Below are 24,587 nucleotides of genomic sequence, written 5' to 3' on the forward strand. Positions count from 1 at the left end.
CACCATCATTGTCGTAGAAGAGGCAAGGACAGGGCCAAGCTGCCCCTAAGGCTGAAGTGTAGTCTGGTGAGGATGATTATACAGTGGCCTGGCACAGAAGATGCAGCCTCAGGGCACATGGGTAGAGACTGGCTTAGCTTTTCCTATTCTGTTTGGCTGAAGGTTAATCACTGTCACTTGATGCCAGAGAAATCCTACACCAATAAAATAGTAGCTGTGGGGCCAGAAGTTTGGCCTAATGATAGAGTGCTTGCCTAGCATGCACAAAGACCTGGGTTCAATTCCTCGGTACCACATACATAGAAAGAAGCCAGAAGTGGTGCTGTGGCTCAAGTGGTAGTGCTCTAGCCTCAAGGAAGTCCAAGGACAAAGCTCAGGCCCTGAGCCCAAGCCCAAGACTGGCAAAAAAATAAATAAAATAGGAGCTGTGAAAAGTGACAGTATGTTCTAAAAATGTGGACAGCCATGTCATGGGTTGTAGGCTTGTGCATTTGGAAGAGTCCCTAATTCCAAAGACTACTGTTGTGATTTCTCATATAAAGCCTCTTTCCCTTCTTTTCTTCTATATGAAGTAAAAAACATTAAAATTATGGAATCAAAGAATATTTTCCCTTCATTTCTTCCTCTGAAAAGAGTTGTGGGAACATTTTCTTCCTCATCATTCCCATGGATGGAATCAGGAGGAAGTCGCCCTGGGTGCTTTATGCTGGGTGGCCTGTTGGTGATCTTATCATTTACTCTCAACAGCATTTAGCAGCTATTTTCTCTAGGTTTCCATCAGATAGTTTACCAGGCATGATTCTGTAACCTAGGAACAAATCCAACAGCAAATGTTACCGGTCTCACCTTAGCAAGGTATAGCTGTTGTCTGTGGTTTCCAGGTAGGCTCTGAGAAGAGAGGGAGCATGTGATCAGATTGGGAGAACCCTTGTGTTGTAGCCTCATCCTGGTGGTGTGAACCAAAGCCTAATTCTGAGCTCCTAATTCCTATTCTGTAGTTTTCTTTCCCTCTAGGCTTGCAGTACTGCCAGATGATGGCAATCAGATCGTACGCATCTATGGGACTAACCTTGTGTCCTTCATATTTTTTAGGCTCTGACTGCTCTTGAATCCATGACACTGAGTAAGCAGTATGTGGAATACCAGGATAAGATATTGCAAGCTGCCCAGTTTATAAAGCATCCTGGCCATTGCCTCCAAAATGGGAAAAGCTTCCTGGCTATTCTTGTGAACTTTCTATACCCAGAAGTGCATTATTTGGACAACATACGATAACAACACTGAGGCTCTTCCAAAACCCTGCTGCTGTTTGTTTACATTTAACTTTGCTATTGCACAAGTAACTTTGATTATTTTCACTGCAGAGCTTAGTTCTGCCAAGAAGTAGTTGACTGAGACACAAGCTGGCAGTGTGTGTGTGTGTGCGTGCGTGTGTGTGTGTGTTCGTGTGTTTGTTCGTTCCTTTCTACGGACGTTTTAGTTTTTATATTCATCTACAAGTGAAACTTACTACGTTCCACTTGAATTCATGTCATTCACGGTGGTTGAATGTCCTAGTCATCTCGTATCTCCTCCAGGTGGAGGTGTCTCCTGTTTTAGTTCAATGTCAAGACTTCTGTGCTAGATTTGACTGTTTCAGGAGTCATGCAGAGCCCGGTTCTTGGGGCTCCATGTGTTCTTTGAGAATTTATACATTTCCCAAATGTGAGGAAATAACACATACACTGTTTCTTCCAGGAGAGAGATAAAAATGTTTTAATCAAGCTGGGCATGACGGTGCACACCTTTTATCTCAGTACTCAGTGAGGCTGAGACAAGCACGATCACAAGTTATTAGAACAAATAAAAGTTGAACTAAAGTGAGTCACATATAAAACATGATCACTTGATCCTGAGTTTTGTGGGCAAACAGATTCCAGCTATGTGCCCCTGCTCATTTGGGTGACAGCCTGATGTTGTGTAATGAGCAAGTCTTGCACAGATGTTTGCTAGGATCCCCTCATTTTACATTATTCATCTTGTTCAACCCTCATTTTTACCTGTTCTCTGTAGATGCCAGGTTTGCTGTACACGCCCTTCCGTGGAGAGGGAGGATGGTGATTCTCCATTCTTTACTTAGGTCTTTCTACCACATTTAAACTCAGAAAGAAACTAATAGAGCTGCTTGGAAACTTGTCCTCAGAATTTAGGCCCAAAGTAATTTGGCTTTCAGAAATTTGGCTTTCTTTCAGAAAGCTGTGTGCCTTGTCACTGTTTATATAGAACATTCGTTTTCAAAGCCTGTCCGTAGTATGTGTTCACATCTTCCTGCTCCCATGGTTTCAGCAATTTAGTTTCTGTCATCACATTCATAATTCTGACAGTGGTTCAAAATGGATTTTGCTTGTCTAGCTTGTGGGAAGTGTCTTTGATTATGGTTCATCTATAGATGAAGAAGTCTATCTAAAATTGTCCCAGTAGCCACTAAGAGTGTTAAGTAAGGGTAGGATATGGTCAACAGAATACTGATTTCCTTCCATGTGTTCTTTAGGAGTGATGTTTGCCTAGATTCTTCTTGGTTGGACAGAACAGAGTTCACAGACATGCCTTGGAGCTCTGATAAAGAACATCTCTGTTCATGTCCCAGTTGTGTGGGCCGCCAAGTGTCATCTCATGGTGACACAGCTTTCCTTCATTTTACTTCTTATTTTCAGAATCTGTCATCTTCTCAGTCTACAAATAAGAAAATTCTAGAAGCTTGTGGATGGTATAATTGGCTGACTTGGCATCGATAATTTTATGACAGGACATGTATTGTATGGTTTTTTTCTTCGATGATGAAATTGTTAATATCCTAGAATGTAAACATTTTGAGTGAGATGTACATTTAATTAAATATGAAAATTATGAATGTTAAATTATGAAAGTTTATAGTATTTATAATGTACTTAACTCTAAAAAATTATAAAAATAAAATGTCTTTGGTGGTAACTGATATGAATTTGGGATACAGGAATTTCTTACTAACTTGTACAGCACTTGTGAAGGTTGTAGATTTTTGTGCCTAATGTCCCTAATTTATTTGACATGATCACTTGGTTTTTGGCTATAGTCAATAATAATCTTAATCTTTTACGCTTAACATAAGACAGTTACCCATCTCATAGATACCTTTGAGAAACCCTAGACTAAGTATTGTAAAGATACCAAGATTGTCCAGAAATGGCAAAGAAAAGGGCTACACACAGGTCAGTCTGTCCATTGTTTGAGAGATAAGGAGGCTTTTTTTGGAAAGCTGTCAGCCTCCAAAGAGCACAAGGCCATGGTGTTGGAGACAGGATAGGTACTTCACCTCCACACTGGGGTCAAGGGGACCAAGGCCTGCTTCTGGGCTGCCCCGTGGACTGCAGAGGGTTGTGTGATCCAGGCTTTACTGCCCAGTGGCATTAGCTCATTTGCTCTTGACAAAAATCTCCCTGCCTCTCAAATCATCACTCTCTACCCTGTGGAACATATAGGAAGCTGCTTTGACCCCTGCCTCCCATCCTCTTGCTCTGTCACTTGACTAGAACCAGCAGAACCAGAAAGCTAGAAGGCACAGACTGTTGAAACAGGCCATCTTGCTGTGTCTGCACACTGTGACGGGAAGTGGACCTGGAATACACTGCACATGGCTACAGCTCCAGGGCATGTTGGCTGCTTCTGACCATCAGTGTGTTGACTCAGCCACTGAATGCCTCTTCCTCCCCAGGTTGTGCCCAACTTGGTTGAGGTTGGAGGAAATGCAGTGCAGAAAATTCAAACCCTAACCAGCCTAACCTCTCTCTCACCAAGTGCTAACCATCTTGTGCTTCCTGACCCAAAGTTAAGCATGCCCTTGTCCTGTTCAAATGAAGGCAATAACAGCCCTTTTTGTTGGTTTTTTATTGAAATAGTTTCTTCTGAAATAGGAAGCAAATGCTAAATCATAAAATCAGCAGGATCTTTTAACACATATAGGCTTTCTTTTTCTCTCAGGATCCTTGGCCACTTCTGTGCTCGGCCAGTGTCCCAAAGTCCAGCTTCTGCTAGGTGTCCCTAGGCTCATACTGGTGAGCTGGGCCCTGTAGTTCTGGTGTTTTGGGGTGTGTGTGTGTTGCTGGTCTTGGGGCTGGAACTCAGGGCCAGGCCACTGTCCTTGAGCTTTTTTGCTTTGTAACTTAAGACACAGCTCCACTTCTGTTTTTGTTTTGTGTTTTGTTGTTGTTTTTGGATGCTTAACTGGAGGTGAGTTTATTAGACTTTCCTGCCCAGGCTGGCTTTGAATTGCAATCCTCAGTTGTCAGCCTCCTGAGTAGCTAGGATTAAAGGCCTAAGCCACCAATGCCTGGTTGTAGTTCTGTTTTATACCACGGTGACTCACAACCTGGTTGTGAGTCTTCCCAAAGCATCCAGGCTGTGGCTGTTCCCTTATTTCTCCTAAACCTTGGCTACCTTCTCCAATCAAGACACCCCGAATCTTTCATTAGTCTTCTGTCGTGATGGCAGCAGGATTACCCTTGGGAAGAAGTGCCACTGTCTGGCCACATTGCATGAGCAAGATTAGTAGGGCCAAGACCAGAGTGAGATGGATGAGACCCTCAGACTTGCAGGTGCTGAGAGAGTATACTTCCTTGTCTTGTATGCTGTGGCTCACCCCAACTCTGTCCTGGTATTGTCACACTCATGGGCATGGTTACACATGGAATCCCAGCACTCTGGAAGCTGAGATAGGATCAAGAGTACGAGGCCAAACCTAGCTATATAATAGATTTTGTCTCATAAGTAAATAAGGTCCTGACAGTGTAGTTCATTCCTCTGCATCCTTGGGTAGCAGCATCAGCCTGAGGGTGGGTCCACTAATTCACTAGTGTGAATTCACATTCCATACTTTTTTTTTTGCCAGTCCTGGGCTTGGGCTCAGGGACTGAGCACTGTCCTTGGACTTTCTCAAGGTTAGAACTCTACCACTTGAGCCTCAGCACCACTTCTGGCTTTTTCTATATATGTGGTACCAAGGAATCGAACCCGGGTCTTCGTGCATGCTAGGCAAGCACTTTAACCACTAGGCAAAACTCTCGGCCCCTCCATACTTGTTTAAAAACACTAGTCACAGCCAAAGACCAGTCTCATAACCTCACGGTTGTCACAATCAAGGTACTTCGCACTTGAAATCTTTTGGGCCAACTTACAGCTCATTTTGAGGTAGTAGCTGATTGTTTTTCTGCTCAGTTAGCTTTGTCTTGGAAAAATGGATCTATTTACAGATTGTGGGTGGTGCTGAGTAAAGCTCTTGACTTTTCTAGCCATGCACTAATAGTGACTTCGTTCTGTACTTCTCCAGGATACCTTTGTACCCCAAGCATCCCTCAGCCATCGTGAAGCCTCTATATACTTTAATTGATTCCTGACAATTCTCCTAGTTATGATGAGAATAAGTTGGAAAGAGTTAAATTATTGATTGTATTTTGAGATAATGAAATTACTAAGGAATTTTGTTGATTATACCATTTTTAATGTATCAGTGTAGTCTTTCATTGAACAATGGGAGGTGTGTCTTCACCTCCCCCCATATATCTCATATGACTTTTAAAACACAATTTTATTTTGGTCATGTGCAATATTCACTTCATTATTTAATATTTTTCTTGCTTGTACAGAGGATGAATTTTTACATAATGTTGAAGAATAGCAACAGAAAGAAATAACTGGTTAAAGTAAACTTCAGCAAATAAACTACATTCACTTCTAATGTACCCATGTTGGCCCATCGTGATTATCTGGGGCAAATTTTTTTTTAACAAGTCTCTTTTAAATCATAGTAAAAAAAAAGTTGAAATTAGGAAATTTATAAGGGACGAAAGTCTTTATTCTGTGATGTTTCACCACAATGGCAAAGCTTCTAATTTTAGAGAATTTGTCACTTGGGACTTTAAGAACTTGGCATGGACAAAAGACCATCAGAGAAATTAGGTGAACCTCTTAATGTCAAGTCTATGATATGCACTTGATCCTGATAGAGAGGCTTTAAAAGCTGCACAAAGGCTCCAAGGCATGAATTGTGATGGGGTGTGAGAGGGTGGGACTCTCAGAGAATAGACATGAGCTGAAGCCCCTGTGTTTGGTCTAGGTCTGCTCTGAAAATTTACTTTCAAAGTTAGCGTGCCAAGGAGTGCTTCCTTAGTGTTAATTTTCATGAACATTCCTATGACACACCTTGAATGAGCCAAGGTGTGGTCTGTATGTTCTACTTGAGATTAATACCAATTTCAGATTCCCTAGGACAGGACCTTCTGGGTGTAGAGTGTCTCTTCCCATTCCTTGTCGGGGCGTGGCTTCTTTTTCTAGATGGTTTAAGAGTTGGAAAGTGTTCAGAACCAGAATCGTGTTCCAGGAAGCAGAAGACCCATAGGCTACAAACACATTAGGAAGTCTATTCTTAAAAGCATGGAGCGGTCTCAGTCACTTCTCTCCTGGACTACCTGTCTCCAGGTAGAGGGTTGGGTATCCTGTCCCGAAGTGCTCAGAGCCTTTTACTTGTCTCTAGTTCTGGCCCCACCTGAGTCTCTCCAGAGCTGCTTTCTGTGAGATAAGAGTCTCATTGACTTCCTTGCCTGTGCTGGCTTTGAACTGGAATTGTTAGAGCTCAGCTTCTTGAGAAGGATTACAAGCGTGAGTCACTGGTGCCCCACTCTATAGAGAATTTTTTTTTTTAAACCTCCAACCCAGACATCTACAACATCAGAGACAGTGAAGTCCATGAATAAAAATGCACAAAATTTCCTTGCCAGTATCTGTTATTGAAAATAAACCTTAGCTGGTCCTGGTGGCCCATGCCTAAAATCCTAGTACGCAGGAGACTAAGGTCTGAGAATTATGGTTTGACGCGAGCTTAAGAGAGCAAAGTCTGAGAATTTTATCTCAAACTCCCTTCCTCCCCCACCTTAAAAAAAAAAGCTGTGGCACACTAGAACACTAGCCAAAAGAAAATACACACACACACACACACACACACACACACACACACACACGAGAAAATAAACCTTATTGGTTCAGCTACTGTGATTTTGGGATTTGTTACTGCAGTACAACCTAACCCACCCCGACTGATATGGATGACTTCTTCAATTTTATGTCACCAAACACTCCCCTCAGTTATTCGGACAAAGTAGATATATAAACAATAATTCCTATTATAATGTTTCTTGGCTGTGAAACTAGCTTTAAGGAGGCCAAGCAGATGTTCTCCCACACTACTCTCAGATCTCTAACTTTGTGCTTGGTGCTAAAGTACTGCTTGGAAGTACCTGCAGATATCCCTCTACAAGGAGGTACACAAGCCAACTACTGTGCCCTTTTAACACTCAGATAATGCCTAGGTAGACAGCCTTCTGGGTGTATCCATGAGCGGCCATCACCAACCTGTACTAATTAGGGCCCTGTTAAGGCAGGGAACCTGGAAACTACTGTCCTTGGTCTTCTGAGCATCTCCTCAGATAAGCAGCATGGCTTTCGTGCTCTACACTGTGGCCCTTCCCTCTTGCCTGCTCACCTGGCCCCAAGCACACTTCTCTTTATCTCTATTGGAACCAAAAGCTGAAGCATGGGGAAGGAATGCACCACCCTTCAAAGAAAGTTTGGCTTGCCTCAGGAATACAGCAAAATTGCCAGTGCTTCTGGACTTTGCGCTTCCTGGGTGGATGCAGGCTGTAAACAGGTTAGAGCCATAGCTGCTTTATTCATCAGAACACAGAACCCTCAAGTCTACCAACCTGCAATTCCTGAGACATGGTCTCCAGGTGTTCTAAGACAACATGCCTTCAGTTTCCTTTTCTGGGAGATCCCAATTCATGGCAATGCAGAGGAGCCGCATGGCACCACAGAGGTAGGTAGTGGGCGTAGGGCAGCTACAAGGGAGACAACAGGAAGGTGCTCCAAGGTCTCGCCTTGCTACTGAGCTCCTGGATTTGATGTTCCTCTGATTGCAGTTTGCCCAGTCACAGTTCCAGTCTTACTCTCTGCACACTGTTCTCCACAAAGCTCATGTGGTACCATAGTTACCCAAGAACTCTGTATAACCAGACACCCAGATCTCAGCCTTGTACTTACATCTGCCATTTTCCAGCTCTAAATGGACCTATTGTTCATGTTCAACAGTGGATAAACTGAATCTGACAGAGGTATAGAAAATGACCTCATCTGCACGGTAAGTTGGGGACAAACCAGGACAGAGCCTGGCCTTCTATCCCTTATGACTAATTTCCTGTCTGCTTTACTATGGGGTTCTAAGTAATGAAGGTGGAGGGGAGTTTTTCTTGTAAGTTTCATTCTGAGGCTCATAAGCGCATGCATGTGTATGCATGTACACACACACACACACACACACACACACACACTTACTGGCATCAATAATTTGGGGCTTGAGATGCATATTCAGGTAGGGGCCAGATGAGTTCCTGTGAGCAGTCTCGTCACTCTTGGAGCTTACTCAGCCGGGCGCTGACAAAGGGCCTGGGGGGTGGGGGGCAGGACGACAGCCTTCACTTCTCACGATGCACAAATGGATGTCAGTGATGGCTGAGGGGAATGTATAGCAGCTGTTGGGCTTCGGGGGTTCATCTGACTCAAGTTTTCATAACTGGACTCCTGAACCTGGGGCCTGTGGACAGGAGAAAGTTGGCTGACCATTTAATATGGAAGGGAGTGTTTACAGGGGCTCTCAGAGTCCCAAAGTGTACTCTAACAACAGGCCAGGAGAAGGGGACACAAGATGAGGGGCAGTGGGAGCAAATGCTCAAAATGCTTTCATCAGAATTCAAAACCAAGTTTTAGGTCCCCGATCTCCAGGTTCATCTCTTCCAGTTCCAACTGCTTTCTAGCTGAAGTATGGGTATCTCTATGCCCCCCATGCTGGGTGTGATCCTCACACATAGTGCCACTCCGTCTTCCATCATCTCAGTAAGTAGCTCCAAGGATCAGTTTGGGAGTACTGACTCTCTCCTTGTCCACATGCTACCCACTTTGTCCTCAGGCACAGAAGGACTGGGGCCTAGAACTGGGTTCTTTCCTCTATGTAGAATTTCACTTGGGTGCACATTGCAGAGGAGGTGACCTGGGCCCCCAGTCACTAACATCTTAGCTGAGGTTCCTATAGCTATCCATCCACTAAGCGAGGCCCTTGAAATTCTAAGTGCGAAGTAGTCAGCAAAGCACCTGGGAAATGTGTGTGTGTCCATGTGTCTTCCAGATGGAATGGTCTGTTCTAAAATTCTAGGGGCTACAACATAAAGCAGTCTGGAGGTGATCCTTTTCAGGACCATAAACTCCAGACTAGGTACATGTGGTGTGAGTGATGGGAGCCATTCAAGAGGGAAGGGTATCCTTGTCTGAGAGAAGGGAGGCTGTGAGCATAGCCCAGGCATTAGCCAGCCTTCCTCCTTAGATTGTTGGTTCTGAAAAAACAACACCCCTTCACAATAGGAATAGCTACTGGGGTAAGGGAGATAGTTTGAGCACTTACCGTGATGGGGTGTCCTGAGTAACGGATTCTTCTGTGTGAGAAAGAGAGAGATGTTAATCTGCATGCAACATCCAGTTACATGTCAGCTGCCCATCATGACCCCACTCCTCCCCACCATGCACACAAAGTGGTTCTCAGATGTGTAACTGGCAAAATGAGCTGAGGTGTGGACCTGAAAGATGATCAGGAGTGAACAGAGAGAAGGATGGGCAGCGGAGGCTGCCTGAGGACCCGGAAGCATAAAATGTTTGGTGAATTTCAGGCAGAAATGCCAGAGTGGCCACAGCAAAAGCAGCAACGAGGGCAATTGTGGCAAGTTTCAACTTTCATCCCTGGAGAGCTCATGGCAGGTGTTACTGTTATATGGGAAATCACATTTTGAGAGGCTGAATTGGGAGTCTTTATTAGAAAGCTGGAGACTTGGCACAGACACATGGCTCCCAGAAACTTGCTGCCTCAAATGCATTTAAAACTGTTAGGAAACTGGGTCATGAGGGTAGTAAAGAAAGAGTTGAAAAACAATCTCAACAAACCAGATCAACTCTAATGGGCAGGTGAAGAGGGATGCCATGGTGACCCGAAGGAGAGTCAGGAGACACTAGGAATGGGGCATTGGTGGCAGAGGTCTTGGGGCCTAAATAGGGCCACAGTCAGGGGGCAGGGTCATTCGAGTTCAGAGTCTCACAACTTCATGGTACAGTTCTGGCAAGTCACATCCCTACATCTAGGAATTTAGGCCAACCACTTGGGGGCGAGCATGAGGAAGTGGAATTTTACCTCTAGGAATTTTCAGCAAGTTCCCCTCATCCACCAAGATGCCAAGATAGTGCCTGTTAGGCCCAGTATCCATATTTTATGATTGACCCCGGAGGATAGAGAGGCTTTGAGAAGGCCCCTTCCTCTCTAGAGTACAGAGAAAATGTCCCTTCCTCCTCAGGGTCAGGAGTCTGTGGCAGCTCTCTAAGGACGCTTAGAGTTTTATCTGTCACACGTTGACACATGCTGCTCTCTTCTTTCCAGGCTCCAGTGTACTCACAAGTTTTGGCTTAGCTCTCACAGAACTTTTTAAGGCCTTCCTTCCTGGCCTTATCAGGGGGTGAATACCACCATCCCATACTTTCTGGGGTCTAGGGAAACCTGTCCCACAGTGTACTGCAAAGACATGCTCACTCAGCATCCCTCCAGCAAAGAACCATGTTTTTCTTTTTTGGTGGTATGGAGATTTGAATTCTCTCCTGTTTACTAGGCAAGTGCCCAACCACTTCAGTCATGGTCCCCAACCATTTTTGTCTGAGTGGCTTCAGACGTTCACCCTTTTTCCTAGCCTGCTTTTGCTGCTGTGTCCAGGCACAGCCTGCCAGTCGCAGGCCGGACCCCTGTCTTAAACATTTCTATAATTTCGAGCACTGTGTAGCAGAAGTTTACCACCGATGTTCGTTGGGGTGTACTCTTAACCTCCCAGTGTCAGCAGCGTCTTTAATGCAATACGAGCCCTCTTGCGGCTTCCTGGTCTCCAAGCGGGAAGAAGGAAGAAAGAAGAGGACGCACAGGTACAAGATGGTCAGCTAGACGGCCAGCCCTGACCCTCCCCACTCGCACTCACCCAGACCTGGGATTCACCCACCTAGGTGTCGGCGAGTGGCTCGAGAGACCAGCAGGCCCAGCAGCAGCAGCGCCTTGAGGCCCAGCGCGCCGAGAAGCAGCGCCACGGCCCAGGCCCCAGTGGCGCCTCGGAAGCGGAACAGATAGACACTGGCCTCCGCGCGGCCCAGGCTGTTGGTCGCGGTGCACGTGTAGCGGCCGTCGTGGGTCAGCGTGGACAGCTCTGCGGTCACCTGGTAGCCATGACCTTGACCCGGCGCGGGGGCCGAGCTGTTGCCCATGGCAGGGCCGGACCAGGACAGGATGGGCTGCGGCTCCCCTTCGGCCGTGCAGAGCGCGCGGAGGCTGTGCGCAGGGCCGGGCAGCACCGAGACGTTCACGATCCGCGGCGCGGCTGCGGGGACCGGAGAGGGCCGCCGGGTCAGGGCACGGCGCGCGCGAGTCGCCCACAGAGCTCCCCCCCCTTCCCGGTGCCCTTTGGGCTGCAGAACTAGAAGGTGGAGCGGAGGGGGGGCTCAGAGGAGGAGAGGTGGGCGCTTGGGTCACCAGCCAGGTGTGGCCTGGGACAAGCTATCCCTTCTCGCGCGCGCGGTGCCTCAGTTTCCCCAGGTGAAAATAGGCGTAAGGCCTGGCCTACAGCAAGTGCTCACGAAAGCGGTCATTGTCACAGCACAGGACTGGGTCTCTAGGGACCCGGGTGGCGCTGCAGGCGTCTTTGAATCCCTGGTCTCACGGAGGTCACTGCACTTTCTCCACCGTAGCACGTGCCATATTTAAAATGAATGCTCATTGGGTTTTATTCCCCCACCCTCCCTTTTATCTGCAAGCCACTGGAGGGCATGCACTCATTTTTTGCTGCCTCTCGCCCCAGCCCAGCTCTTCCTGTGGCCCGTTCTGCATTTTTTTTTTCTCTCCCTCTGTGCTTCCCTCCCCTTCCCTTCCCTCTCCCCCCACCTTTTTTTTCTTTTTGTGCAGATCCTGGGGCTTGCACTCAGAGCCTGGGTACTGTCCCTGATTGCTCAAGGCTAGCCCTCCACCACTCGAGCCACAGAGCCATTTTTTGTCTTTTCCTGAGAGTTCATTGGAGACAAGAATCTCCTAGACTGTAGTGCCCGGGCTGGCTTTGAACCCCGATACTCCGATCTCAGCCTCCTGAGTAGCTAGATGACAGACAGGCGTGAGCCACCGCGGGCTCAGAACTCTGCATTTCAAATTCCCGGAGTTTTGTTTAGGGAGCGAGGGGAAGAGAAGGGTTGGATTTCTGCTACCTTTCTGTTTGCTTGCAGGCACTGTGCCTGGCAACCCCCGGAAGTCCCCGGGCCAGGCCCCCGGAAGTCCCCGGACCAGCCCCCCCCCGGAAGTCCCCGGGCCCGGGCCCCCCGGAAGTCCCGGGCCAGGATCCCTCCCCGGAAGTCCCCGGGCCAAGCCCCCGGAAGTCCCCACGCCCGGCCCCGCCCCCTCACCCGTCACGTGCAGCCGGACGCCGTGGCGGCTCTCGTAGCGGTCGTGGACGTCGCCCGCGAACTCCACGCGGCAGAAGTAGCGGCCGGCGTCGGCCAGGGCGAGGCGCTCGACGCGCAGGGACAGGTCGTTGCGGCGCGGGTTGCCCAGCAGGCGGAAGCGGCCGTGCAGGCTCAGCGCCGTCTGGCAGAGCTCGCTGCCGCGCGCCGCCGTGCAGCGGAACACCTGCGGGCCCGCGTAGGGCTCGCCCGCGCGCCAGATGGCCGTCAGCGGCCCCTCGTAGTGGCGGTGCGGGTGCGTGAAGGTGCAGGGCAGCACCGCCGCGTCGCCCGCCGCCGCGCTCACCTCGGCCGGCACCTGCATGGACCAGCGCTGTGCACCTGCGGGCCCGGTGAGACGGGACGGCTTTAGGCGCTCCATCTCCCGGGCCCACTTCTGACCTCAGAGGCAGCAGCTCCCTGGTCCTGTACGCCCATGATGGGCGGGAGGCGGGAAGCTGGCCTTCTCCTCTGGCGGTCAGGCTCAGCCACAGGCTCAGGGACCCCCTCCGATCCCCCCCCCTCCCATTGCCTGGTTCGGTGGGGCACGCCTATAATCCCAGATGCCCACGAGGCTGAGAGCTGAAGAGCTGTTTGAAGCAAGTCTGGGCAGGAAAGTTCATTCGACTCTTATCTCCAATGAACCACCACAAAAACCAAAAGTGGAAAAAAGCTAAGGGACAGTGCCCAAGCTCTGAGTTCAGTCCCTAGTTCCAGCACTTGACAAAACAAAACTTGTCCTGCTGGCCTGGTAGCCATGGGTACACTAGAGTCTCAGGATAGATGATAAAACCACTTACTGTGCACCTCTGTGTTGAGCGAATTCCCTGTGGTGTCTCTTTTAGTTCTCACGAGTGATCCTAGAGATAAACAGAGTTATCCTAGGTTTCATGTTAATAAACCGACTCAGAGAGGAACTCCAAAATTGTTCGAGGTCATAGATCTAAGGTCAGTCAAAGCCAGGATTCATACTCTTGCTCTACAGCCTGTAGCATGCAAGAAGCATGGAGCCTTGGATATGTGGCATTACATTACCTACAGAGGGAAACTGAGGCCTGGGAGCTCGTGTGTTGGGTTGTTTCAGAGTCTTGATTAACCCAAGTGGACTATATCCTCACCAACATCTCAAAAGGTTAGTGCCTAGGTGGGAAGCAGGGCGACCTGAATGGTGGGTGCTGGTGCCAGCAACCTCCTTGCTATGTGTATGGGCCACTGGACTCAGTTTCCCTACCTCCTGCTTTGTGAATTAAAGAATTTGGAGGTAAGGGCTGCTCATCCAAGGCTGGGGAGCCACAGGGCTCTTTCTTCTTTCCTTCCTTCCTTCCTTCCTTCCTTCCTTCCTTCCTTCCTTCTTTCTTTCTTTCTTTCTCTTTCTTCCTTCCTTCCTTCCTTCCTTCCTTCCTTCCTTCCTTCCTTCCTTCCTTCCTTCCTTCCTTCCTTCCTTCCTTCCTTCCTTCCTTCCTTTTTCTTCCTTTCTTTCTTTTCCTACCAGGGAAGATAGGCCAGGGGTAGTGTCTCCTCAGGGAGTGAGGGCAGGCTGCTAAGCCTGCCTGGCCAGGGCTCTAGGGCACAGTGCACAAAAGGCATCTTTAGAAAGATTAATATCGGGCATTGCCCTTTCCATGAATTTTTATATATACCATGCCATGTGATCCACTCCATGCTAGGTTCTGGGATATGAACTGGTGACAAACATTGTCAGAACACCCAGTAAAGAAAGGCAGGGCAGATACTGTTTTAGATGAGAGAATGAAGGCTCAGACTCACAGAAAGAGGAAGAAGTCAGCCTTTTTGACTAAACCCAGAGTACTTTTCTGCCTCTAAGCTCTAGCTTCTCTTTGGGCAGGAATCTCCTCCACCTACGACTGGCACCCCGTCCTACAGCTCGGGACACTCCTGCAGTTGAAATCATTCCTAAGACCCCAATTGTATTTGAAGCCCACACACATCCTCTCCCCCCCCCCCACCGCTGGCCCTTCTAGGATCCCATCATGGCAACTTGAACCCACCATCCCGTCCCTTTTCTGGTGGCAAAGTGCCAGTTTCTCACCTGCCTTCCCCAATCCTCCTTGTCTTCCTCCTTTTCCTCTTTCTGTCCTATCATGTCCTGCTCCCGGTGTGTGCTGAATCTGCAGAGTGGGATGAGTACCCCAGTGCTGCCTCAGGCTGAGAGTCATGTCTATAATAAACCACTCTGTGCATGCATGCCCAGCTTATGATCAAGAAAAACCACATGTTCTTCCTCCCCACATACAACTAGTTTTAAGCTTAATCTCTTTTGTTCTTAACAAGTAGGATTATATTTTTTTAACCAGTGGAGAACTTGGCATTTAGCCATGGTAAGAGCTGGTTTGCTCCTGTTATTAATAACCAGAAGGCCTAGTTTCAAATTTCACAAAGGTGAGGCGTAGGGTGGGGTGGGGGGGTGGTTCAGACAGTACTTCCAGCAGCAGATGCAACTCCTTACAGTCTCAGGGTTGAGCCCCTACCTCATTTCCTTGCCACTCAGGGAACTCAGTGTAGGGAACAGGTGTAGTTCAATGACTTCAGCTTCCTCTATAATCTCTTGCAGCTCAGAGTTAGGAGCTACTTCCCCACATATTAAGTGCTATTGTGCATACATCAGTTCAGTAAACATTTATTGGACACTTCCCCACTCCATGCCAGGTGCTGGGGTATGAGCTCTGGCAACGAAGATGACCAGGATGCCCTGCCACCCTGCTGGAGCTCACAGCTCCAAAAGGGAGACAAATCTGTGGATACATAATTGCACTGCAGTCTGCCAGGTGCTCTAATGATGAATGTGAACAATATTGCTTCTGTCTGAACCTGCGTCTAGGCCCATTTTCACTCACTAGCTTCCTCCTAATTATCCTCAATTCTTTGCTGACATTGGGCTGAGTTGCAGAATGGATGGGGTGACTGGAGAGGGTGTGTACGGAGCTGAGCAGGCAGGGATTGGAAAGCCCACCAGAGAGGAGATGTGTGTTTACAGAGATTAGAGAAAGGAGAGGACCTCATGATCATATTCTAGACAGCAAGAAGAGGAGAACAAAACCACAAAGTATGGATGTTTTAGGTATATGGAGATTGAGGACATGATGAGAGGCGGCCAGATCTCTGAAGAATGGAAAGCTTTCTGGGCTCAAAATTCACAGAGCAGCCAGGTGTCAGTAGCTCATTCCTGTAACCCTAGCAGTTCAGAAGGCTGAACTCTGAGGATCATGCTTCAGAGCCAGTCCCTGCAGACAAATCCATGTAACTTTTCACCAATTGACCAGCAAAAAGCTGGAAGTGAAGGTATAGTTCAAGTTGTAGAGCACCAGCTTTGAGTGGAAATGCTAAGGGAGAGTGTTAAGTCCTGAGTTCAGGATTCAGTATCCAACCACGTGTGTGCGCACGCACACATACACAAACACACACAGCATAACAAAGGCAGTGTGTCTCAAGTGGTAAAACCTGCCTAAAACACACAACAGAGATAAATAGAACCACAGCAAAACTAAAACAGCAAAAATTGAAAAATAAATTTGCCAACTCTTTGAGAAAACAGGGTGAGTCTTGGGGAACTCGTTTGACCAACCCATAGTAGAGGTAGCTTGCTCATGGGTAGTTTTGCCGTCTTTGTTCATATTCCTTAGGACAGTTGCCTGAGGACTATTTTGAAATGCGCTGAAGCAGGCACCAAATGGCAGGGGTGGCCTGTCCCTCCTTGAAGGGTTACCCTGTACAAGTGAAAGACACAGGCTCTTTCACTAAGGGTTCCAGTCTTGGCTCCTATCAAGAGGGGATGTGTGTGCTTTCTATTTACCTTCTATATGAGGTTCAAAGAGGCAGAGCCTGGCCTTTTCCTTGGACACAGGAACCTTTGGATGAGGCTAACCTCAGGGACTCAAGATGAGAACAAGAAGTTCTCAGCAGGACTTGCCCAGGGAGCAAAGGTGTTGGTTTTGGCAGAAATCTGAGCATCTGGTGACATTTACCATTACCTTTGGCAATGCTTCATGCCTGTCTCTGAAGACTGCAGAGATGACCCTTGGATTGGAGCTATCCAGAGCCCCTTACAGTACAGTCTCTAACCAGTCTGCCTCTTGTCTGACCACCTCCCAGAAGTTCCTATATGGGAGTGTATGGAAAGCATCAGGAACAACTGGACTTCCAGAATGACTATCACACCTCTGGTCATTCTTTCATTAGTGTGTGTGTGTGTGTGTGTGTGTGTGTGTGTGTGCACGCGCACGCGCGTGCATACATGAGTACACCATGCATAGATTGGGGCCTGAACTCAGCATTTCACACTCAAGCCTGAAGTACTCTACTACTTGAGCCGGGCCTCCATTTCTCCTCTTTTGCTGGTTAATTGAAGAGAGGAATCTTGAGGGTTTGTCTTCTCTGTGCTGTCTTTGAAGCTCCATGCTCAGATCTCAGCCTCCTGAGTAGCTGGGATTATAGACTTGAGCCACCAGCACTCAGCTCAACAAGCTTTTGCTTTTCTTTAAGTATGTGTACAAAGAGACTTCAATTGAACAAGAAAGTTTATGAGTACAAGGCATCTTGATCAATGTCACTCTTTCCATCATCCTCTCCCATCTGTCTCAAGTCCCAGACTTTCATGAGACCTTCAGCCCATGCCTGGCACTGGTTTAGGGAGATCATTTGGATAAGTAAGTTCCTCTTTTGTACAATGGATACCATAACAATTCTCCATAGGATTGGAGATGGAATAAAACCACATACTGAGGTCTTCTGGCTGTGCCTGATACAGCAAAGTCTCTTCCCTGACTGGTCTCTCACAGCCCTCAGGGTCCACCTTTAACCCTTTCCTTTCCACTATGTAGCTGTAGTTGTGGCTGTAACTTTGACACACATAACCTGCACTAATTAAGATGAGGAGTCACAGGCTACCCCTGTCCTGGGCCAAGTGCCCTCCTTAGAATTCTGATGAGGCTGGTACCTGCTCTGATCCCTGGCCCTCTGTTGAGTGCCCTTGCTCCCCTTTTCCCTTCCCTGGACAGAACAGCCACTGGGAGCAGAGAAGTGCTCATTGAGCCCTCCCACTTCCTTTTGGTTCTAGCACAGCATCCTAGCACCTTCCTGACCTCTTTCTGCATCCCAAATAAGCACCCCTCCAGGTGTGTGGGTGATTGCTGCCACATCTCTTGCCATTCTGGCTTGCTGCAATAATTAAGATCTAGTAAATAAATGGTTCTTAGCACCAAATTTTGTCTCAGCTTCCCCTGCAGTGAGGAGCTGGGTGTGCCCTCAGAAGACTTCCATCCACATCCAGGCTGTAGCATTCCAGCAAAAACATTGGGGCTCCTTGACCTGCCCTGAAATAGGAATGAGGACTCCCTCCTTGCAGGTTGGTGGTGAAGAATAACTCAGCCTTGTACAGAAGAGTCCCAAGTAGCAGCTAGGAGGATAGCCATGTCAGTGTCCTTGCAGCCTTCAAGGTCATCTACGTGGTCAGAGTTCGAAGACCAGTGCTTATCTCCTTGCCCTGTACTCTCCTGCCGCTCCAGTTTTCTAAAACCAGATTCCGGAGCCCATTGGGAAATGAGAGCTCTGCATGCTGGGCATTAAGTGGCCTGGCATGAAGGTGGAGCGCAGGGGAAGTGGAATTCCTGGGATAAATTCTTCCACTTCTCTTTCATAAAGGGCCTGTCCTGGGCCCTGCTGTCCTGAACATGAACACAGTATGAACTGGGACCCACATTAGCACAGCACCCTATTCATACGGGATTGGGGTTCAACAGCACACAGCAGTTGAACTGAGCCTTGACTTCAGGGTCTTCTGTCCCAGGAAGCCACCTACTGTCCTCAGGTGTAGCCATGTGGATAAGCTCATAGGTGAACAACAAGCAGAAGGGGTTCAGGAAGTGGAGTTTCTGGGTTACCCTGATTTCTGGGGCTCATGGTTTGTACTAGTAACGTGGTTGTTGGTATATAAAAAGAGCTTCCTCAGCCAAGTGGGCTTACAACCTCAAAACACAGCTACAAGTGGCGAGCTGGTGGCTACTACTCAGGTGGCCAGCACCTGCAGGATCATAGTTCATTGCCAGCTCCAGCAGAAGAGTGTGAAACTCCATTTCCAATTAACCAGCAAAAAGCCAGACTGGAGGTGTGGGTCGAGTGGAAGAGCACCAGCCATAGGCATAAATAAGCGAGCCGAACAAGGGCCCTTAGTTCTAGTCCCAAAATTGGGGTAGAAGGAGGGACATAAAGGAAATAAATCAGGAGGTAGGGGGAGGGCTGGAAAAAAGAAATAGCTTCAGTGTATGTAGTTTGGTTTTGGTTCTTAAACATGTGACTAGCCTACTCATGCTTCCTCAAAATTTTGTCTTTAACTGACTCATAGCAGCTGACCCTCTAAGGGAGAGAAAAGAACTAAACCAGAGTCCCAGTCCCCAGGGCCATCTCCATATTCTGTGTCTTGCTCTGCATTGTACAGCACAGAGCCCAGGTGCTGCTTGGGCATCTTCCCTGTCTGGTTATCCTGGAAGATTGACTGACAGCTCAGAATGCCGCAATGTCAGCAAGTGGCCCATAATGGCACAGGGTTTGGTGATAAAGGTTCTGGGTCCAGGAGTGCAGCTATGGGAGACTTCTGGGACTAGGAATGGCACTAAGATTGGGTTTGAAGAGAGGAGCTGATGAACCCTTTGCCATATGTTTTTCTTGCTCTCATCTGATTGGATATCAGAGTCTCCCAAGAAGCTGGGCCTTGATGCCTGCTCTTCTGAGACTATGGTATAGGTGAAGCCAATGGATTTATTTTCTTTCTTCTTTCTAGGAATTGAACCCAGAGCCATGCACCTGTTAGACAGGCACTCTACCATTGGACTATATTCCCCAGCCAGAACCTGCATCTTAATAAATGTCTGTCTTGGGATTCTGATGTGGAGGGTCCCTGTGAGATGCTTGAAGAAGCTCTGGTCCTAGGAATTCTAATCCACAGAGGTAAGTGACATTATTACTTCATCTTGCCACACATACTTCCCACCATTCGTGTCTATGTCTGATCTGATTCCCCACAGGAAGTCACCTCCATCCTTACCCCCAATACTTTCCCCAAACAACTATGCATTTCACCCCCTTGTCCCCAGGACAGTGCTCATTAAGACATAAAACACTTGGATGACAACATCATCCTAAGTGTGTCCAGAGCTTGCACTGATCTCCTTATTCAGAGCCCACTATTCCTCTCAAACTGCACAAAGGGGAGATGGCCTTTGACACTGGGAGTCATTGAGGTCTGGGAAGTTAGGGGGGCTGGCCTCAAGTCACCTGGAAACCCGACAAAGTCCATATTTGAACCTATGCCTCTTGTCATCACAGCCCTGAAATGTGTAGCCTTTCTTTCTCCACCAGCATAGAGACTGCGGACAAACTCAGCTTGAATCAGGAAAAGGCTATTGGCAAGACAACCTATTCTGGGAAGGATCGAACAACTCACCCACTGGGATGACACACGACAAGCAGACCAGGAGTCTGATGGACCCTTCCATGCTGTAGCAGCTGGAACCCAGCAGCAACCTCACACCTGGCCTGGTCACCAGCGAGAGAACCCCCTGGGTATGGATGTGGTGAAGGTAGGTGGGTGGATGGTGACCCACTGGGTTCTGTGAGAGCTAGAAGAACTGAGGACAGGCAGCGTGGCTGCTGATAGTGTGATTAGACAGGACCCGTGAGGTTTAGTCATGTGGAAAAACCAAGAGAGGAATTGCTGGGATGATTTTCAAGGACTGGATAAAGGGGAAGTAGATGGAGAAGGAGCAGGAATCATTTCCGGTGGTCGCTGGCCCTTCCTTCTTCCTTCCTGCCCCTCACTCCTGTGGTTTTTGAGTTTTGTCTCCCTTAATTCCCTTCTTTAAAATTTTTTTATTGCTATTGTAAAGGAGATGTACGAGGGGTTACAGTTTCACAAGTCAGGTAAAAAGAACATTTCTATTAGTCAATGTCACTCTTTTGCTGTCTCCCAGTTCCCCTCCCCCCATCAATAGAGTCACTAGCACTCAGTAAAGCCAGCTAGGACTCAGTTTAATAACAGCACAGTGGCTACTCTCCACTTTCGGGCTGATAGAGAGCAGCCCCGACCTTCAGTGGGGCTGAGCTTTTAAAGGTAAACACCACACGCAGATGGTAGTCACTGTGTGAAGTCACCTTACAATGCCCACAGTCAATAACCACAAGGATGAAACCACACACAGGTGACTGTAACCACTCACAGGTGGTCGAGCAGGTTAAGCATTTTTACAAAAACAATTTGGCTGCTAAGCCTGCCAGGTTGTTACAAGGACTGGTCCTGAAAACGGTGGACATGCTATCACCCCCAAAGCTCTATGACTCAAGAGCTCAGAGGTGCAAAAGGGTGTTTTGCGGGGTGGGGGGAGGAAGGTATGAGCATATCTGGAAAGTTCCATGATGAATAGTGTCTTCATTACCCAGGGCGTGTGTCCCTTTTTCCTTTTCCTTTTTGTTTTTTTTTTTTTTTTAGAGCCCCACCGTGGATGGTAGCTGGGGCTGCTTCTGTATCTCTTCACAGACAAAATTCAGTCCTGCAAGTTCAAGCTCACATGACTCCACATTTTCTGTAAGTTGATGCATTGTGTGTGTGTGTGTGTGTGTGTGTGTGGCAGGGGAGGGGGGACGGTTGCTACAAGGTTCACCAGATGTTCTGGGTTAGGTAAATGGACAGCAGGATTGTTTAGCAGTTACCATCTTAACTAGCTAGGTGGGGTTTCTCTCTAGAATTTAAAATGCTGGGAAAAAGAGAGAGGAGTTGACGTAAAAGGATTAGGGAGGAAAACATGGTAAGGAAGGGTAAACTCTGCTGAGGACAACTCCCCGAAGGAGTGGCTCTGTCACACCTGTCAGGACTTCTCTTATCAAACCAGGCTTTAGTTTATAACAAGCATTATGAAGGTACAGTAATATAATAGTAATTTTACCTGGCAGGCTAAGCAGGTGTTCAGGATCATTTGATGTCAAAGCGGGGCCAGGTTTCTGGTGTCCAGTTATGTATGTGTCTAGTAGTATATCAGTAAAGAAAAACCTTCAGGTCCAGGAGTTTAGCCTGCTGGTAGAGTGCTTGCCTAGCATGCACGGACACCCAGGTTCGATTCCTCAGTACCACATACATAGAAAAAAAAAAGCTGGCTCAAATGATAAAGCTCTAGGCTTGAGAAGGTCCAAGAACTGTGCTGTGGCCCTAAGTTCACGCCCCAGGACTCTCTCACACACACACAAAAGAAATATCTTCATTTTACTAAATCAAAGTCTGTTCTAGTTGGTTGCTCCAATGTCTAGGAAACAAGAGTGAGTAAGGAAGGAATCAAATTTAAAGTTTGTGAGGGTCTGTGAGTCTTAAAGCTTTTTTTTTTTTTTTTTTTTTTGCCAGTCCTGGGCTTGAGCTCAGGGCCTGAGCACTGTCCTTGGACTTTTCTCAAGGCTAGAGCTCTACCACTTGAGCCTCAGCACCACTTCCGGCTTTTTTCTATGTATGTGGTACCGAGGAATCGAACCCGGGTCTTCATGCATGCTAGGCAAGAACTTTAACCACTAGGCCAAACTCCCGGCCCCGAGTCTTAAAGCTTTATCCTGGGAAAGCACAAAGGGAGGAAAAGGAGGAAGAGGGCAGGAAGGCGCCATGTTGAGTAGAATTTCTTGCTTTTGCTTTTTCTTTGAGACAGCCTTTTTATTTTTTCCTCAGAACATTGTAATGGACTTCTATCTCTTAAAGAATCTGAAGCTTTTTTCCTTCCTTCCTTCCTTCCTTCCTTCCTTCCTTCCTTCCTTCCTTCCTTCCTTCCTTCCTTCCTTCTTCCCTTCCCTTCCCTTCCCTTCCCTTCCCTTCCCTTCCCTTCCCTTCCCTTCTTTCCTTCCTTCCTTCCTTCCTTCCTTCCTTCCTTCCTTCCTTCCTTCCTTCCTTCCTTCCTTCCTTCCTTCCTTTTGTTGTAGGGCTTGAACTTAGCACCTGGGCACTGTTCCTGAGCTTTTTTGCTCAAGACTAGTGCTCTACCACTTTTAGACACAACGCCTACTTCCAGTTCCCTAGTGGTTAATTGGAGATAAGAGTCTCACAGATTTTCCTGTCCTAGCTGGTTTTAAACCATAATCCTCAGATCTCAGCTTCCTGAGTAGCTAGAATTATAGGTGTGAGCCACTAGTGCCCAGCTCTTTTTGATTGTATCTCTTGTTTTGCTGTTGTGTTTTGACAGGATGTAGATGAAGGATTTAATGGAGGAAGGAGCACAGTTGTGGGCTCATGAGGACAAGGCTCACTGCTCGTCCAGGGGACTGTGGCAGGGGACACGTTTCATCTCACTGCTTTTGGGGATGAGCTGCTTAACTCCTTCACATTAAACTTGGCAAAGTGCCCCTTCCTTGAGGTATATGGCTTCTGGTGGCCAGGGAACTAGAACTGGCCTCAATCACATATGCTTTACTTTTCCATTGATAGCCACAACAACTTGGCCAATGGCCAAGTTTTGGAAAGCCTAGGGGCTTCCCAAAACTGCCTTTCATACCTGTCTGGAGCCTTGAGTGGGGACAGCACGAGGCCAGAGACATGACTGTCCCCTGGAAAGTCCCCTGGTCTCTGGAAGGCCCTTAGAGCAATGCAGACAAATGATAGGTGGTATGCATTACCAAGGAGGCTGCTGTGTGCTCCCCATATACCCTGTAGTTCTTTTTAGACAGACACATTGCTTTTCTGCAGTTAACCTTACATCTCGGTTCATTCTTTCTGTTTGCTGAGACATAGAACTAAAGACTGAGGATTGTTATGAAGTCATCAGACATTCTGGGTTCTGTAAATCCAAAGGATTGTTTAGCAGTTAACATCCTAACACTAGTTAGGTGGGGCTTCTCACTAGACTTTAGCCTTGCAAAGGGATTAGGGAAGGGTGGAAGGGCAAAGCAGGGAGAAGCAAGAAACTTTGCCAACACAACTACACAAAGGAGTGGCCTGTCACACCTGGGCAGACTCACCTGGGCTTTATATGTAGGGTGATTGTATAATTTATTATCTAAGATGGATCACTTTTGTCTGTGACAAATGCTAAACTGTCAGCATATGGGTACAACGGTCATGAACCAGAATTATTGTAGAAGACCAGACATAGAAGCCTTGTTTTGTCTTGTTTTGTTTTCCTTCTAGAAATATCATTTACTGTTGTCCTTATTGCCTGGTGTTACAAAAGCTTTGTGAAGCTACATCTGTCATTCAGAAATTGCTGTGATATTTCTCCTGCCTCTTGGGTAGGCAGGGAAGGTGATAGACTGTCAGATTTAGGATGGCATCATGTGTGATTTTCTTTTTTTCTGACATGGGGATGGTGCAAAAAAAGCACAGATTCAGTAGACACTTCATATCAAATTCTGAATGTTGGACTGGGAGTATGGCCTAGTGGTAGAGTGCTTCCCTAGCATGTATAAAGCCCTGGGTTTGATTCTTTGGTAACATATACACAGAAAAAGCCATAAATGGTGCTGTGGCTTAAGTGGTAGAGCACTAGCCTTGAGCTGAAGAACTCAGAGACAGCCCCCAGGCTAGAGTTCAAGCCCCACGACCAACCAAAAACCAAACAACAAATTCAGAGTGTTCATTTTTCCCCAGGCTAGTGTTATACAGTATGATCTCCCATCTGATCGCCTTCTACCCTGAGATGATGAGGGTGAGTGATGGACATGCCTCAAGGCACTGTGCAGCTAAACTATGGTGTTCAGTTGATTAGATGCATTAAATACATTTTCAACTTAATGAGGTTGTCAACTCAGGGTGGGCTTATCAGAACACAGTAATTGTGTTTCTAGTTATCCAAGGCAGAAGTGTGTCCTTTCCCGCCATGTTCTTTTGTCTTGTTTTTCCTGGATGTCACTGTATGAATGAGATCCAGTGTCCATGCATGCAGCCTCAGAGAGTGAAGTGTGGTGAACTGAAGCTGGCACCCCTCAGTTGAGGGCAT

At 47.5% G+C, this 24,587-nt stretch overlaps 2 protein-coding genes across 3 annotated transcripts in view; one reads left to right on the forward strand and one right to left on the reverse strand.

The window, feature by feature from the left end:
• The window catches only part of Epg5 (ectopic P-granules 5 autophagy tethering factor), an 89,739-nt gene extending 87,522 nt beyond the window's left edge, over nucleotides 1-2,217 (forward strand). For both annotated transcript variants that reach the window (XM_090353174.1, XM_090353175.1), the window contains exon 44: nucleotides 1,093-2,217. In XM_090353174.1, the coding sequence (XP_090209300.1) occupies nucleotides 1,093-1,275 (183 nt within the window). In that variant the 3' untranslated portion in view covers nucleotides 1,276-2,217. The remainder of the gene's footprint in view (nucleotides 1-1,092) is intronic.
• Nucleotides 2,218-6,936: 4,719 nt separating this feature from the next.
• On the reverse strand, nucleotides 6,937-20,126 carry Siglec15 (sialic acid binding Ig like lectin 15). Its single transcript, XM_090353173.1, has 6 exons — nucleotides 20,075-20,126; nucleotides 13,419-13,478; nucleotides 12,583-12,960; nucleotides 11,142-11,513; nucleotides 9,518-9,548; nucleotides 6,937-8,656 (listed from the first exon to the last, which is right to left on the reverse strand). The coding sequence occupies exons 1-6, from the start codon at nucleotides 20,124-20,126 to the stop codon at nucleotides 8,545-8,547; spliced, it is 1,005 nt and encodes a 334-aa protein (XP_090209299.1). The 3' UTR covers nucleotides 6,937-8,544.
• Nucleotides 20,127-24,587: the final 4,461 nt, after the last annotated feature.

Source organism: Megascapheus bottae, chromosome 19 (assembly GCF_031878675.1).
Source record: "Megascapheus bottae isolate mThoBot1 chromosome 19, mThoBot2.hap1, whole genome shotgun sequence".
In the NCBI taxonomy this organism is placed as follows: domain Eukaryota; kingdom Metazoa; phylum Chordata; class Mammalia; order Rodentia; family Geomyidae; genus Megascapheus; species Megascapheus bottae.